This window comes from Ranitomeya imitator, chromosome 6, assembly GCF_032444005.1.
Source record: "Ranitomeya imitator isolate aRanImi1 chromosome 6, aRanImi1.pri, whole genome shotgun sequence".
Classification (NCBI taxonomy): Eukaryota; Metazoa; Chordata; class Amphibia; order Anura; family Dendrobatidae; genus Ranitomeya; species Ranitomeya imitator.
In genome coordinates this window covers 3,579,697-3,599,563 of record NC_091287.1, presented here as the reverse complement: position 1 = coordinate 3,599,563, position 19,867 = coordinate 3,579,697, and the positions used below count along the sequence as shown (strand labels likewise).

Sequence of the window (19,867 nt, the reverse complement as noted above, 5' to 3'; positions counted from 1 at the left end):
AACAAGAACAATAATAACAATCAGGAACTTAGCTTCTGCAGGAGAAGACAGGACACCAGACAGATCCAGGAGCGAACTGAACCAATGCTAAAACATTGACAGCTGGCATGGAGTAACGATCTGAGAGGAGTTAAATAGAGAAGCCAACCAAAGGATAAACCACGTCACCTGTGTAAGGAACCTCAGAAGCAGCAGCTCCACTCACAGCCACCAGAGGGAGCCCACGGACCGAACTCACCGAAGTACCATTCATGACCACAGGAGGGAGCTCGACAACAGAATTCACAACAGATCACACGGAGACATGAGGGAGCACGCAGGATCGCACGGGGACATGAGGGAGCACGCAGGATCGCACGGGGACATGAGGGAGCACGCAGGATCGCACGGGGACATGAGGGAGCACGCAGGATCGCACGGGGACATGAGGGAGCACGCAGGATTGCACGGGGACATGAGGGAGCACGCAGGATCGCATGGGGACATGAGGAAGAAAGCAGGATCGCACGGGGACATGAGGGAACACGCAGGATCGCACGGGGACATGAGGGAGCACGCAGGATCGCACGGGGACATGAGGGAGCACGCAGGATCGCACGGGGACATGAGGGAGCACGCAGGATCGCACGGGGACATGAGGGAGCACGCAGGATTGCACGGGGACATGAGGGAGCACGCAGGATCGCATGGGGACATGAGGAAGAAAGCAGGATCGCACGGGGACATGAGGGAGCACGCAGGATCGCACGGGGACAAGAGGGAGCATGCAGGATCGCACGGGGACATGAGGGAGCACGCAGGATTGCATGGGTCCATGATGGACCACGCAGGATCGCACGGAAACATGAGGGAGCACGCAGGATCGCACGCGAACATGAGGGAGCACGCAGGATCGCATGGGGATATGCGGGAGCACACAGGATCGCACGGGGACATGAGGGAGAAAGCAGGATCGTACAGGGACATGAGGGAGCAAGCAGGATCGCACGGGGACATGATGGAGCACGCAGGATTGCACGGGAAAATGAGGGAGCACGCAGGATCGCATGGGGACATGAGGGAGCACGCAGGTTCGCACAGGGACATGAGGGAGCATACAGGATCGCACAGGGACGTGAGGGAGCATGCAGGATCGCATGGGGACGTGAGCGAGCATGCAGGATCGCAGGGGGACATACGGGAGAACGCAGGATCGCACGGGGACAGGCGGGAGCATGCAGGATTGCACGGGGACATGAGGGAGCACGCAGGATTGCATGGGGACATGATGGAGCACGCAGGATCGCACGGGGACATAAGGGAGCATGCAGGATCGCATGGGGACACGCGGGAGCATGCAGGATCGCACGGGGACATGAGGGAGCATGCAGAATCGCATGGGGACATGTGGAAGCACGCAGGATCGCACGGTGACATGAGGGAGCACGCAGAATCGCACTGGTACATGAGGGAGCACCCAGGATCGCACGGGGACATGAGGGAGCATGCAGGATCGCACGGGACATGCGGGAGCACGCAAGATCGCACAGGGATGTGAGGTAGCACGCAGGATCACACGGGCACATGAGGGAGCACGCAGGATCACATGGGAGCATGCAGAAGCATGAAGGAATGTCCAGGAGCACTAAGGAGTGGGCAGGAATGTGCAGGAGCTCAGCTGTAGAACATTCTCGAGTGCCAGGACACCGGAGCCCCAGAACACCCAGGGGTGGCAGCCAAACCACAGCAGCCGCCAGATGGGGAGTCTGTAAGTGCCAATGCTGAGCAAGAGACCATTAAATCTAAGTGATCACCTGAACTGACACCTGTCAGTCACCGACAATCAATTTATTGTTCAGAAGTCTTGAGAGACGGTCCAGCAGACAGCGGCACACCCTGGGTGACCCGACGCCGTCCATCTTCACAGTCCTGGGTTCAGATGAGCAGATGCAGTGAAAAGGAAAGAAGCTGAAGATTCTGGAAGGATTCCCCCGGATCCAGCAGAAATGGGAGTGCAAGGAGACTCATGGGAGCACGGAGTAGATGTTACATGTGCTACACTGCAACACAGCAGAGCCGGGCAGGTCAGATGACTGAGGAGCAGTGTCACCAGGAGGGGGAGGAGCAGTGTCACCAGGAGGGGGAGGGGCAGCGTCACCAGGAGGGGGAGGAGTAGTGTCACCAGCAGGGGGAGGAGCAGTGTCACGAGGAGGGGGAGGGGCAGTGTCACCAGGAGGGGGAGGAGCAGTGTCACCAGGAGGGGGAGGAGCAGTGTCACCAGGAGGGGGAGGAGCAGTGTCACCAGGAGGGGGAGGGGCAGCGTCACCAGGAGGGGGAGGAGCAGTGTCACCAGGAGGGGGAGGAGTAGTGTCAGCAGCAGGGGGAGGAGCAGTGTCACCAGGAGGGGGAGGGGCAGCGTCACCAGGAGGGGGAGGGGCAGTGTCACCAGGAGGGGGAGGAGCAGTGTCACCAGGAGGGGGAGGAGCATCGTCACCAGGAGGGGGCGGAGCAGTGTCACCAGGAGGGGGAGGGGCAGCGTCACCAGGAGGGGGAGGAGCAGTGTCACCAGGAGGGGGAGGAGTAGTGTCACCAGGAGGGGGAGGGGCAGCGTCACCAGGAGGGGGAGGAGCAGTGTCACCAGGAGGGGGAGGAGTAGTGTCACCAGCAGGGGGAGGAGCAGTGTCACCAGGAGGGGGAGGGGCAGCGTCACCAGGAGGGGGAGGAGCATCGTCACCAGGAGGGGGCGGAGCAGTGTCACCAGGAGGGGGAGGAGCAGTGTCATCAGGAGGGGGAGGGGCAGCGTCACCAGGAGGGGGAGGGGCAGCGTCACCAGGAGGGGGAGGGGCAGCGTCACCAGGAGGGGGAGGAGCAGTGTCTCCAGGAGGGGGAGGAGCAGTGTCACCAGGAGAGGGAGGAGCAGCGTCACCAGGAGGGAGGGGCAGTGTCACCAGGAGTGGGTGGAGCAGTGTCACCAGGAGGGGGAGGAGCAGTGTCACCAGGAGGGGGAGGGGCAGCATCACCAGGAGGGGGAGGAGCAGTGTCACCAGGAGGGGGAGGAGCAGTGTCACCAGGAGGGGGAGGAGCAGTGTCACCAGGAGAGGGAGAAGCAGTGTCACAAGGAGGGGGAGGAGTAGTGTCACCAGCAGGGGGAGGAGCAGTGTCACCAGGAGGGGGAGGGGCAGCGTCACCAGGAGGGGGAGGAGCAGTGTCACCAGGAGGGGGCGGAGCAGTGTCACCAGGAGGGGGAGGAGCAGTGTCACCAGGAGGGGGAGGAGCAGTGTCACCAGGAGAGGGAGGAGCAGTGTCAACAGGAGGGGGAGGAGCAGTGTCACCAGGAGAGTGTGGAGCAGTGTCACCAGGAGGGGGAGGAGCAGTGTCACCAGGAGGGGGAGGAGCAGTGTCACCAGGAGGGGGAGGAGCAGTGTCACCAGGAGGGGGAGGAGCAGCGTCACCAGGAGGGGGAGGAGCAGTGTCACCAGGAGAGGGAGGAGCAGTGTCACCAGGAGGGGGAGGAGCAGTGTCACCAGGAGAGGGAGGAGCAGTGTCAACAGGAGGGGGAGGAGCAGTGTCACCAGGAGAGTGTGGAGCAGTGTCACCAGGAGGGGGAGGAGCAGTGTCACCAGGAGGGGGAGGAGCAGCGTCACCAGGAGGGGAAGGAGCAGTGTCACCAGGAGAGGGAGGAGCAGTGTCACCAGGAGGGGGAGGAGCAGTGTCACCAGGAGGGGGAGGAGCAGTGTCACCAGGAGGGGGAGGAGCAGTGTCACCAGGAGAGGGATGAGCAGTGTCACCAGGAGGGGGAGGAGCAGTGTCACCAGGAGGGGGAGGAGCAGTGTCACCAGGAGGGGGCGGAGCAGTGTCACCAGGAGGGGGAGGAGCAGTGTCACCAGGAGAGGGATGAGCAGTGTCACCAGGAGGGGGAGGAGCAGTGTCACCAGGAGGGGGAGGAGCAGCGTCACCAGGAGGGGGAGGAGCAGCGTCACCAGGAGGGGGAGAAGCAGCGCCACCAGAAGGGGGAGGAGCAGCGTCACCAGGAGGGGGAGGAGCAGCGTCACCAGGAGGGGGAGGAGCAGCGTGACCAGGAGGGGGTGGAGCAGCGTGACCAGGAGGGGGAGGAGCAGTGTCACCAGGAGGGTGTGGAGCAGTGTCACCAGGAGGGGGATGAGCAGTGTCACCGGGAGGGGGAGGAGCAGTGTCACCGGGAGGGGGAGGAGCAGTGTCACCAGTAGGGGGTGGAGCACTGTCACCAGGAGGGGGCGGAGCAGTGTCACCAGGAGGGGGAGGAGCAGTGTCACCAGGAGGGGGAGGAGCAGTGTCACCAGGAGGGTGTGGAGCAGTGCCACCAGGAGGGGGAGGAGCAGTGTCACCAGGGGGGGAGGAGCAGTGTGACCAGGAGGGAGTGGAGCAGTGTCACCAGGAGGGGGTGGAGCAGTGCCACCAGGAGGGGGAGGAGCAGTGTCACCAGGAGGGGGTGGAGCAGTGCCACCAGGAGGGGGAGGAGCAGTGTCACCAGGGGGGGAGGAGCAGTGTGACCAGGAGGGAGTGGAGCAGTGTCACCAGGAGGGGGAGGAGCAGAGTCACCAGGAGAGGGAGGAGCAGTGTCACCAGGAGGGTGAGGAGCAGTGTCACTAGGAGGGTGTGGAGCAGTGTCACCAGGAGGGGGAGGAGCAGTGTCACCAGGAGGGGGAGGAGCAGTGTCACCAGGAGGGTGTGGAGCAGTGTCACCAGGAGGGGGAGGAGCAGTGTCACCAGGAGGGGGAGGAGCAGTGTCACAAGGAGGGGGAGGAGCAGTGTCACCAGGAGGGGGAGGAGCAGTGTCACCAGGAGGGGGAGGAGCAGTGTCACCAGGAGAGGGAGAAGCAGTGTCACCAGGAGGGGGAGGAGCAGTGTCACCAGGAGGGGGAGGAGCAGTGTCACCAGGAGGGGGAGGAGCAGTGTCACCAGGAGGGGGAGGAGCAGTGTCACCAGGAGAGGGAGAAGCAGTGTCACCAGGAGGGGGAGGAGCAGTGTCACCAGGAGGGGGAGGAGCAGCGAGACCGGGAGGGGGAGGAGCAGTGTCACCAGGAGGGGAGGAGCAGTGTCACCAGGTGGGAGAGGAGCAGCGTCACCAGGAGGGGGAGGAGCAGTGTCACCAGGAGGGGGAGGGGCAGCGTCACCAGGAGGGGGAGGAGCAGCGTCACCAGGAGGGGGAGGAGCAGCGTCACCAGGAGGGGGAGGAGCAGCATCACCAGGAGGGGGAGGAGCAGCGTCACCAGGAGGGGGAGGAGCAGCGTCACCAGGAGGGGGAGGAGCAGCGTCACCAGGAGAGGGAGGAGCAGCGTCACCAGGAGAGGGAGGAGCAGCGTCACCAGGAGGGGGAGGAGCAGTGTCACCAGGAGGGGGAGAAGCAGTGTCACCAGGAGGGGGAGGAGCAGTGTCACCAGGAGGGGAAGGAGCAGCGAGACCAGGAGGGGGAGGAGCAGTGTCACCAGGAGGGGGAGGAGCAGTGTCACCAGGAGGGGGAGGAGCAGTGTCGCCAGGTGGGAGAGGAGCAGTCACCAGGAGGGGGAGGAGCAGTGTCACCAGGAGGGGGAGGGGCAGCGTCACCAGGAGGGGGAGGAGCAGTGTCACCAGGAGTGGGAGGAGCAGTGTCACCAGGAGGGGGAGGAGCAGTGTCACCAGGAGGGTGTGGAGCAGGGTCACCAGGAGGGGGAGGAGCAGTGTCACCAGGAGGGGGAGGAGCAGTGTCACCAGGTGGGAGAGGAGCAGCGTCACCAGGAGGGGGAGGAGCAGTGTCACCAGGAGGGGGAGGGGCAGCATCACCAGGAAAGGGAGGAGCAGTGTCACCAGGAGGGGAAGGAGCAGCGTCACCAAGAGGGGGAGGAGCAGCGTCACCAGGAGAGGGAGAAGCAGTGTCACCAGGAGGGGGAGGAGCAGTGTCACCAGGAGGGGGAGGAGCAGTGTCATGAGGAGGGGGAGGAGCAGCGAGACCAGGAGAGGGAGGAGCATTGTCACCAGGAGGGGGAGGAGCAGCGTCACCAGGAGGGGGAGGAGCAGCGTCACCAGGAGGGGGAGGAGCAGCGTCACCAGAAAGGGGAGGAGCAGCGTCAACAGGAGAGGGAGGAGCAGTGTCACCAGGAAAGGGAGGAGCAGTGTCACCAGGAGGGGGAGGAGCAGTGTCACGAGGAGGGGGAGGAGCAGTGTCACCAGGAGGGGGAGGAGCAGTGTCACCAGGAGGGGGAGGAGCAGCGTCACCAGGAGGGGGAGGAGCAGCGTCACCAGGAGGGGGCGGAGCAGTGTCACCAGGAGGGGGAGGAGCAGCGTCACCAGGAGGGGGCGGAGCAGTGTCACCAGGAGGGGGAGGAGCAGTGTCACCAGGAGGGTGTGGAGCAGTGTCACCAGGAGGGGGAGGAGCAGTGTCACCAGGAGGGGGAGGAGCAGCGTCACCAGGAGGGGGAGGAGCAGCGTCACCAGGAGGGGGAGGAGCAGCGTCACCAGGAGGGGGAGGAGCAGTGTCACCAGGAGGGGGAGGAGCAGCGTCACCAGGAGGGGGAGGAGCAGTGTCACCAGGAGGGGGAGGAGCAGTGTCACCAGGAGGGTGTGGAGCAGTCACCAGGAAAGGGAGGAGCAGTGTCATCAGGAGAGGGAGGAGCAGTGTCACCAGGAGGGGGAGGAGCAGTGTCACCAGGAGGGGGAGGAGCATTGTCACCAGGAGGGGGAGGAGCAGAGTCACCAGGAGGGGGAGGAGCAGTGTCACCAGGAGGGGGAGGAGCAGCGTCACCAGGAGGGGGAGGAGCAGTGTCACCAGGAGGGGGAGGAGCAGTGTCACCAGGAGGGGGAGGAGCAGGGTCACCAGGAAAGGGAGGAGCAGTGTCATCAGGAGAGGGAGGAGCAGTGTCACCAGGAGGGGGAGGAGCAGTGTCACCAGGAGGGGGAGGAGCAGTGTCACCAGGAGGGGGAGGAGCATTGTCACCAGGAGGGGGAGGAGCAGTGTCACCAGGAGGGGGAGGAGCATTGTCACCAGGAGAGGGAGGAGCATTGTCACCAGGAGAGGGAGGAGCAGCGTCACCAGTAGGGGAGGAACAGTGTCACCAGGAGGGGGAGGAGCAGTGTCACCAGGAGGGGGAGGAGCATTGTCACCAGGAGGGGGAGAAGCAGGGTCACCAGGAGGGGGAGGAGCAGTGTCACCAGGAGAGGGAGGAGCAGTGTCACCAGGAGAGGGAGGAGCAGCGTCACCAGTAGGGGAGGAACAGTGTCACCAGGAGGGGGAGGAGCAGTGTCACCAGGAGGGGGAGGAGCATTGTCACCAGGAGGGGGAGAAGCAGGGTCACCAGGAGGGGGAGGAGCAGTGTCACCAGGAGGGGGAGGAGCAGTGTCACCAGGAGGGGGAGAAGCAGTGTCACCAGGAGGGGGAGGAGCAGTGTCACCAGGAGGGGGAGAAGCAGTGTCACCAGGAGGGGGAGGAGCAGTGTCAACAGGAGGGGGAGGAGCAGTGTCACCAGGAGGGGGAGGAGCAGAGTCACCAGGAGGGGGAGGAGCAGTGTCACCAGGAGAGGGAGGAGCAGTGTCACCAGGAGGGGGAGGAGCATTGTCACCAGGAGGGGGAGGAGCATTGTCACCGGGAGGGGGAGGAACAGTGTCACCGGGAGAGGGAGGAGGAGCGTCACCAGGAGGGGGAGGAGCAGTGTCACCAGGAGGGGGAGGAGCAGTGTCACCAGGAGAGGGAGGAGCAGTGTCACCAGGAGAGGGAGGAGCAGTGTCACCAGGAGGGGGAGGAGCAGTGTCACCAGGAGGGGGAAGGAGCAGTGTCACCAGGAGGGGGAGGAGCAGTGTCACCAGGAGGGGAAGGAGCAGTGTCACCAGGAGAGGGAGGAGCAGTGTCACCAGGAGGGGGAGGAGCAGTGTCACCAAGAGGGGGAGGAGCAGTGTCACCAGGAGGGGGAGGAGCAGTGTCACCAAGAGGGGGAGGAGCAGTGTCACCAGGAGAGGGAGGAGCAGTGTCACCAGGAGGGGGAGGAGCAGTGTCACCAGGAGGGGAAGGAGCAGTGTCACCAGGAGAGGGAGGAGCAGTGTCACCAGGAGGGGGAGGAGCAGTGTCACCAAGAGGGGGAGGAGCAGTGTCACCAGGAGGGGGAGGAGCAGTGTCACCAGGAGGGGGAGGAGCAGTGTCACCAGGAGGGGGAGGAGCAGTGTCACCAGGAGGGGGAGGAGCATTGTCACCAGGAGGGGGAGGAGCAGTGTCACCAGGAGGGGGCGGAGCAGTGTCACCAGGAGGGGGAGGAGCAGTGTCACCAGGAGGGGAAGGAGCAGTGTCACCAGGAGAGGGAGGAGCAGTGTCACCAAGAGGGGGAGGAGCAGTGTCACCAGGAGAGGGAGGAGCAGTGTCACCAGGAGGGGGAGGAGCAGTGTCACCAAGAGGGGGAGGAGCAGTGTCACCAGGAGAGGGAGGAGCAGTGTCACCAGGAGGGGGAGGAGCAGTGTCACCAGGAGGGGGAGGAGCAGTGTCACCAGGAGAGGGAGGAGCATTGTCACCAGGAGGGGGAGGAGCAGTGTCACCAGGAGGGGGAGGAGCAGTGTCACCAGGAGGGGGAGGAGCAGTGTCACCAGGAGGGGGCGGAGCAGTGTCACCAGGAGAGGGAGGAGCATTGTCACCAGGAGGGGGAGGAGCAGTGTCACCAGGAGGGGGAGGAGCATTGTCACCAGGAGGGGGCGGAGCAGTGTCACCAGGAGGGGGAGGAGCAGTGTCACCAGGAGAGGGAGGAGTAGTGTCACCAGGAGAGGGAGGAGCAGCGTCACCAGGAGGGGGAGGAGCAGCGTCACCAGGAGGGGGAGGAGCATTGTCACCAGGAGGGGGAGGAGCAGTGTCACCAGGAGGGGGAGGAGCAGTGTCACCAGGAGGGGAGGAGCTTGTAGCGGAGGTGACACATAGAGGGCGCTGTGCGGTTGCTGAGCCCCGAGAGACAGTTATTCAATGTTCTGGACTTCACAAACATGGCGGCGGCGCTACTTCCTGTGCGTCCATATAAACTCCGCCCACAGAAGTCACAACTCCAGAAGTCTGCGGAGGGAAGTGATGTGACGTCATTACTACTTCCGGATCACGAGAACGCGACCATCACGGAAAACACGGCGGCCTCGGGTGAGGGAGTATATATAATATATACTGTGTGATCGGGGTCATATATATATATATAATATATACTGTGTGATCGGGGGTCATATATATATATATAATATACACGTCCTGTGTGATCGGGGGTCATATATATATATATAATATACACGTCCTGTGTGATCGGGGGTCATATATATATATATAATATACACGTCCTGTGTGATCGGGGTCATATATATATATATAATATACACGTCCTGTGTGATCGGGGTCATATATATATATATATATAATATACACGTCCTGTGTGATCGGGGGTCATATATATATATATAATATATACTGTGTGATCGGGGGTCATATATATATATATAATATACACGTCCTGTGTGATCGGGGGTCATATATATATATATAATATACACGTCCTGTGTGATCGGGGTCATATATATATATATAATATACACGTCCTGTGTGATCGGGGTCATATATATATATATATATAATATACACGTCCTGTGTGATCGGGGTCATATATATATATATAATATACACGTCCTGTGTGATCGGGGTCATATATATATATATAATATACACGTCCTGTGTGATCGGGGTCATATATATATATATATATAATATACACGTCCTGTGTGATCGGGGTCATATATATATATATAATATACACGTCCTGTGTGATCGGGGTCATATATATATATATAATATACACGTCCTGTGTGATCGGGGTCATATATATATATATATATAATATACACGTCCTGTGTGATCGGGGTCATATATATATATATATATAATATACACGTCCTGTGTGATCGGGGTCATATATATATATATAATATACACGTCCTGTGTGATCGGGGTCATATATATATATATATATAATATACACGTCCTGTGTGATCGGGGTCATATATATATATATATATAATATACACGTCCTGTGTGATCGGGGTCATATATATATATATATAATATACACGTCCTGTGTGATCGGGGTCATATATATATATATATAATATACACGTCCTGTGTGATCGGGGTCATATATATATATATAATATACACGTCCTGTGTGATCGGGGGTCATATATATATAATATACACGTCCTGTGTGATCGGGGTCATATATATATATATAATATACACGTCCTGTGTGATCGGGGTCATATATATATATAATATACACGTCCTGTGTGATCGGGGTCATATATATATATATATAATATACACGTCCTGTGTGATCGGAGTCATATATATATATATAATATACACGTCCTGTGTGATCGGGGTCATATATATATATATATATAATATACACGTCCTGTGTGATCGGGGTCATATATATATATAATATACACGTCCTGTGTGATCGGGGTCATATATATATATAATATACACGTCCTGTGTGATCGGGGTTATATATATATAATATACACGTCCTGTGTGATCGGGGTCATATATATATATATATAATATACACGTCCTGTGTGATCGGGGTCATATATATATATAATATACACGTCCTGTGTGATCGGGGTTATATATATATAATATACACGTCCTGTGTGATCGGGGTTATATATATATATAATATACACGTCCTGTGTGATCGGGGTTATATATATATATAATATACACGTCCTGTGTGATCGGGGTCATATATATATATATATAATATACACGTCCTGTGTGATCGGGGTCATATATATATATATAATATACACGTCCTGTGTGATCGGGGGTCATATATATATATATAATATACACGTCCTGTGTGATCGGGGTCATATATATATATATATAATATACACGTCCTGTGTGATCGGGGTCATATATATATATAATATACACGTCCTGTGTGATCGGGGTTATATATATATAATATACACGTCCTGTGTGATCGGGGTCATATATATATATAATATACACGTCCTGTGTGATCGGGGTTATATATATATAATATACACGTCCTGTGTGATCGGGGTTATATATATATATAATATACACGTCCTGTGTGATCGGGGGTCATATATATATATAATATACACGTCCTGTGTGATCGGGGTCATATATATATATATAATATACATGTCCTGTGTGATCGGGGGTCATATATATATATATAATATACACGTCCTGTGTGATCGGGGTCATATATATATATATATAATATACACGTCCTGTGTGATCGGGGGTCATATATATATATAATATACACGTCCTGTGTGATCGGGGGTCATATATATATATATATAATATACACGTCCTGTGTGATCGGGGTCATATATATATATATATAATATACACGTCCTGTGTGATCGGGGGTCATATATATATATAATATACACGTCCTGTGTGATCGGGGTCATATATATATAATATACACGTCCTGTGTGATCGGGGTCATATATATATATATAATATACACGTCCTGTGTGATCGGGGTTATATATATATATATAATATACACGTCCTGTGTGATCGGGGTCATATATATATATATATATATAATATACACGTCCTGTGTGATCGGGGTCATATATATATATATATATAATATACACGTCCTGTGTGATCGGGGGTCATATATATATAATATACACGTCCTGTGTGATCGGGGTCATATATATATATAATATACACGTCCTGTGTGATCGGGGGTCATATATATATATATATATATATATAATATACACGTCCTGTGTGATCGGGGGTCATATATATATATATATATAATATACACGTCCTGTGTGATCGGGGTCATATATATATATATATAATATACACGTCCTGTGTGATCGGGGGTCATATATATATATATATAATATACACGTCCTGTGTGATCGGGGGTCATATATATATATATATAATATACACGTCCTGTGTGATCGGGGGTCATATATATATAATATACACGTCCTGTGTGATCGGGGGTCATATATATATATAATATACACGTCCTGTGTGATCGGGGTCATATATATATATATATAATATACACGTCCTGTGTGATCGGGGTCATATATATATATATAATATACACGTCCTGTGTGATCGGGGTCATATATATATATATAATATACACGTCCTGTGTGATCGGGGGTCATATATATATATATAATATACACGTCCTGTGTGATCGGGGTTATATATATATATAATATACACGTCCTGTGTGATCGGGGTCATATATATATATAATATACACGTCCTGTGTGATCGGGGTCATATATATATATATATAATATACACGTCCTGTGTGATCGGGGTTATATATATATATAATATACACGTCCTGTGTGATCGGGGTCATATATATATATAATATACACGTCCTGTGTGATCGGGGGTCATATATATATATATAATATACACGTCCTGTGTGATCGGGGGTCATATATATATATATAATATACACGTCCTGTGTGATCGGGGTCATATATATATATATAATATACACGTCCTGTGTGATCGGGGGTCATATATATATATATAATATACACGTCCTGTGTGATCGGGGTCATATATATATATAATATACACGTCCTGTGTGATCGGGGGTCATATATATATATAATATACACGTCCTGTGTGATCGGGGGTCATATATATATATATAATATACACGTCCTGTGTGATCGGGGGTCATATATATATATAATATACACGTCCTGTGTGATCGGCGGTCATATATATATATATAATATACACGTCCTGTGTGATCGGGGTCATATATATATATATATATATATATATACATATATATATATAATATACACGTCCTGTGTGATCGGGGGTCATATATATATATAATATACACGTCCTGTGTGATCGGGGGTCATATATATATATATAATATACACGTCCTGTGTGATCGGGGGTCATATATATATATAATATACACGTCCTGTGTGATCGGGGGTCATATATATATATATATAATATACACGTCCTGTGTGATCGGGGTCATATATATATATATAATATACACGTCCTGTGTGATCGGGGGTCATATATATATATAATATACACGTCCTGTGTGATCGGGGGTCATATATATATATATTATACACGTCCTGTGTGATCGGGGTCATATATATATATATAATATACACGTCCTGTGTGATCGGGGTCATATATATATATATAATATACACGTCCTGTGTGATCGGGGTCATATATATATATAATATACACGTCCTGTGTGATCGGGGGTCATATATATATATAATATACACGTCCTGTGTGATCGGGGTCATATATATATATATATATACACGTCCTGTGTGATCGGGGTCATATATATATATAATATACACGTCCTGTGTGATCGGGGGTCATATATATATATAATATACACGTCCTGTGTGATCGGGGGTCATATATATATATATAATATACACGTCCTGTGTGATCGGGGTCATATATATATATATAATATACACGTCCTGTGTGATCGGGGTCATATATATATATATAATATACACGTCCTGTGTGATCGGGGTCATATATATATATATAATATACACGTCCTGTGTGATCGGGGTCATATATATATAATATACACGTCCTGTGTGATCGGGGTCATATATATATATATAATATACACGTCCTGTGTGATCGGGGTCATATATATATATATATAATATACACGTCCTGTGTGATCGGGGTCATATATATATATATATAATATACACGTCCTGTGTGATCGGGGTCATATATATATATATAATATACACGTCCTGTGTGATCGGGGGTCATATATATATAATATACACGTCCTGTGTGATCGGGGTTATATATATATATATAATATACACGTCCTGTGTGATCGGGGTCATATATATATAATATACACGTCCTGTGTGATCGGGGTCATATATATATATATATAATATACACGTCCTGTGTGATCGGGGTCATATATATATATATAATATACACGTCCTGTGTGATCGGGGTCATATATATATAATATACACGTCCTGTGTGATCGGGGTCATATATATATATAATATACACGTCCTGTGTGATCGGGGGTCATATATATATATATATATAATATACACGTCCTGTGTGATCGGGGGTCATATATATATATATATAATATACACGTCCTGTGTGATCGGGGTCATATATATATATATAATATACACGTCCTGTGTGATCGGGGTCATATATATATATAATATACACGTCCTGTGTGATCGGGGTCATATATATATATAATATACACGTCCTGTGTGATCGGGGTCATATATATATATAATATACACGTCCTGTGTGATCGGGGGTCATATATATATATATAATATACACGTCCTGTGTGATCGGGGGTCATATATATATATAATATACACGTCCTGTGTGATCGGGGTCATATATATATAATATACACGTCCTGTGTGATCGGGGTCATATATATATATAATATACACGTCCTGTGTGATCGGGGGTCATATATATATATATAATATACACGTCCTGTGTGATCGGGGGTCATATATATATATATAATATACACGTCCTGTGTGATCGGGGTCATATATATATATATAATATACACGTCCTGTGTGATCGGGGTCATATATATATATAATATACACGTCCTGTGTGATCGGGGTCATATATATATATAATATACACGTCCTGTGTGATCGGGGTATATATATATATAATATACACGTCCTGTGTGATCGGGGTCATATATATATATAATATACACGTCCTGTGTGATCGGGGGTCATATATATATATAATATACACGTCCTGTGTGATCGGGGGTCATATATATATATATATAATATACACGTCCTGTGTGATCGGGGTCATATATATATATATATAATATACACGTCCTGTGTGATCGGGGTCATATATATATATAATATACACGTCCTGTGTGATCGGGGTCATATATATATATATATATATACACGTCCTGTGTGATCGGGGGTCATATATATATATATAATATACACGTCCTGTGTGATCGGGGTCATATATATATATATATAATATACACGTCCTGTGTGATCGGGGTCATATATATATATATAATATACACGTCCTGTGTGATCGGGGTCATATATATATATATAATATACACGTCCTGTGTGATCGGGGTCATATATATATATATAATATACACGTCCTGTGTGATCGGGGTCATATATATATATAATATACACGTCCTGTGTGATCGGGGTCATATATATATATTAATATACACGTCCTGTGTGATCGGGGTCATATATATATATATATAATATACACGTCCTGTGTGATCGGGGTCATATATATATATAATATACACGTCCTGTGTGATCGGGGTCATATATATATAATATACACGTCCTGTGTGATCGGGGGTCATATATATATATAATATACACGTCCTGTGTGATCGGGGTCATATATATATATATAATATACACGTCCTGTGTGATCGGGGTCATATATATATATAATATACACGTCCTGTGTGATCGGGGGTCATATATATATATATAATATACACGTCCTGTGTGATCGGGGTCATATATATATATATAATATACACGTCCTGTGTGATCGGGGGTCATATATATATATATAATATACACGTCCTGTGTGATCGGGGTCATATATATATATATATATATAATATACACGTCCTGTGTGATCGGGGGTCATATATATATATATATATAATATACACGTCCTGTGTGATCGGGGTCATATATATATATAATATACACGTCCTGTGTGATCGGGGTCATATATATATATAATATACACGTCCTGTGTGATCGGGGTCATATATATATATAATATACACGTCCTGTGTGATCGGGGTCATATATATATATATAATATACACGTCCTGTGTGATCGGGGTCATATATATATATATATATATAATATACACGTCCTGTGTGATCGGGGGTCATATATATATATAATATACACGTCCTGTGTGATCGGGGTCATATATATATATAATATACACGTCCTGTGTGATCGGGGTCATATATATATATAATATACACGTCCTGTGTGATCGGGGTCATATATATATATATAATATACACGTCCTGTGTGATCGGGTCATATATATATATATATAATATACACGTCCTGTGTGATCGGGGTCATATATATATATATATAATATACACGTCCTGTGTGATCGGGGTCATATATATATATATATAATATACACGTCCTGTGTGATCGGGGTCATATATATATATATAATATACACGTCCTGTGTGATCGGGGTCATATATATATATAATATACACGTCCTGTGTGATCGGGGTCATATATATATATAATATACACGTCCTGTGTGATCGGGGTCATATATATATATAATATACACGTCCTGTGTGATCGGGGTCATATATATATATATAATATACACGTCCTGTGTGATCGGGTCATATATATATATATAATATACACGTCCTGTGTGATCGGGGTCATATATATATATAATATACACGTCCTGTGTGATCGGGGTCATATATATATATAATATACACGTCCTGTGTGATCGGGGTCATATATATATATAATATACACGTCCTGTGTGATCGGGGTCATATATATATATAATATACACGTCCTGTGTGATCGGGGTCATATATATATATATATATAATATACACGTCCTGTGTGATCGGGGGTCATATATATATATATAATATACACGTCCTGTGTGATCGGGGTCATATATATATATATAATATACACGTCCTGTGTGATCGGGGTCATATATATATATAATATACACGTCCTGTGTGATCGGGGTCATATATATATATAATATACACGTCCTGTGTGATCGGGGTCATATATATATATAATATACACGTCCTGTGTGATCGGGGGTCATATATATATATAATATACACGTCCTGTGTGATCGGGGTTATATATATATATAATATACACGTCCTGTGTGATCGGGGTCATATATATATATATAATATACACGTCCTGTGTGATCGGGGTCATATATATATATATATATATATAATATACACGTCCTGTGTGATCGGGGTCATATATATATATAATATACACGTCCTGTGTGATCGGGGTCATATATATATATATATAATATACACGTCCTGTGTGATCGGGGGTCATATATATATATATAATATACACGTCCTGTGTGATCGGGGTCATATATATATATATAATATACACGTCCTGTGTGATCGGGGTCATATATATATATAATATACACGTCCTGTGTGATCGGGGTCATATATATATATATATAATATACACGTCCTGTGTGATCGGGGTCATATATATATATAATATACACGTCCTGTGTGATCGGGGTCATATATATATATAATATACACGTCCTGTGTGATCGGGGTCATATATATATATAATATACACGTCCTGTGTGATCGGGGTTATATATATATATAATATACACGTCCTGTGTGATCGGGGTCTATATATATATATAATATACACGTCCTGTGTGATCGGGGTCATATATATATATATATATAATATACACGTCCTGTGTGATCGGGGTCATATATATATATATAATATACACGTCCTGTGTGATCGGGGTTATATATATATATAATATACACGTCCTGTGTGATCGGGGTATATATATATATATATATAATATACACGTCCTGTGTGATCGGGGTCATATATATATATATATATAATATACACGTCCTGTGTGATCGGGGTCATATATATATATATAATATACACGTCCTGTGTGATCGGGGTTATATATATATATATATTATACACGTCCTGTGTGATCGGGGTCATATATATATATATATATATACACGTCCTGTGTGATCGGGGTCATATATATATATATAATATACACGTCCTGTGTGATCGGGGTCATATATATATAATATACACGTCCTGTGATCGGGTCATATATATATATATATAATATACACGTCCTGTGTGATCGGGGGTCATATATATATATAATATACACGTCCTGTGTGATCGGGGTCATATATATATATATAATATACACGTCCTGTGTGATCGGGGTCATATATATATATATATATATATATAGATATATATATATAATATACACGTCCTGTGTGATCGGGGTTATATATATATATATAATATACACGTCCTGTGTGATCGGGGTTATATATATATATATAATATACACGTCCTGTGTGATCGGGGTCATATATATATATATATAATATACACGTCCTGTGTGATCGGGGTCATATATATATATATAATATACACGTCCTGTGTGATCGGGGTTATATATATATATAATATACACGTCCTGTGTGATCGGGGGTCATATATATATATAATATACACGTCCTGTGTGATCGGGGTCATATATATATATATATAATATACACGTCCTGTGTGATCGGGGTCATATATATATATAATATACACGTCCTGTGTGATCGGGGTTATATATATATATAATATACACGTCCTGTGTGATCGGGGTTATATATATATATATATATATATAATATACACGTCCTGTGTGATCGGGGGTTATATATATATATAATATACACGTCCTGTGTGATCGGGGTTATATATATATATAATATACACGTCCTGTGTGATCGGGGTTATATATATATATATATATATACACGTCCTGTGTGATCGGGGTTATATATATATATAATATACACGTCCTGTGTGATCGGGGTTATATATATATATAATATACACGTCCTGTGTGATCGGGGTTATATATATATATAATATACACGTCCTGTGTGATCGGGGTTATATATATATATATATAATATACACGTCCTGTGTGATCGGGGTTATATATATATATATAATATACACGTCCTGTGTGATCGGGGTTATATATATATATATATTATACACGTCCTGTGTGATCGGGGTCATATATATATATATATATTATATAATATACACGTCCTGTGTGATCGGGGTCATATATATATATATATAATATACACGTCCTGTGTGATCGGGGGTCATATATATATATATAATATACACGTCCTGTGTGATCGGGGGTCATATATATATATAATATACACGTCCTGTGTGATCGGGGTATATATATATATAATATACACGTCCTGTGTGATCGGGGTTATATATATATATATAATATACACGTCCTGTGTGATCGGGGTCATATATATATATATTAATATACACGTCCTGTGTGATCGGGGTCATATATATATATATATAATATACACGTCCTGTGTGATCGGGGTCATATATATATATATAATATACACGTCCTGTGTGATCGGGTTATATATATATATATAATATACACGTCCTGTGTGATCGGGGGTCATATATATATATATAATATACACGTCCTGTGTGATCGGGGTCATATATATATATAATATACACGTCCTGTGTGATCGGGGTCATATATATATATATACACGTCTGTATATCGGGTATATATATATAATATACACGTCCTGTGTGATCGGGGTCATATATATATATAATATACACGTCCTGTGTGATCGGGGGTCATATATATATATAATATACACGTCCTGTGTGATCGGGGTCATATATATATATAATATACACGTCCTGTGTGATCGGGGTCATATATATATATATAATATACACGTCCTGTGTGATCGGGTCATATATATATATATAATATACACGTCCTGTGTGATCGGGGTCATATATATATATAATATACACGTCCTGTGTGATCGGGGTCATATATATATATAATATACACGTCCTGTGTGA

General features: G+C 47.4%; 2 protein-coding genes across 2 annotated transcripts in view; both read left to right on the top strand.

Moving 5' to 3' along the window:
• The first annotated feature begins 304 nt into the window (after positions 1 to 304).
• LOC138642325 (translation initiation factor IF-2) lies at positions 305 to 1,537 on the top strand. The gene has a single exon (XM_069730424.1). It carries the CDS (start codon positions 305 to 307, stop codon positions 1,535 to 1,537), a length of 1,233 nt encoding a protein of 410 aa, XP_069586525.1.
• Positions 1,538 to 9,034: 7,497 nt separating this feature from the next.
• The window catches only part of LOC138641575 (uncharacterized), a 49,030-nt gene continuing 38,197 nt past the window's right edge, over positions 9,035 to 19,867 (top strand). The window contains exon 1 of the mRNA XM_069729047.1: positions 9,035 to 9,094. The gene's annotated coding sequence lies outside the window, so the exon portion shown is untranslated. The remainder of the gene's footprint in view (positions 9,095 to 19,867) is intronic.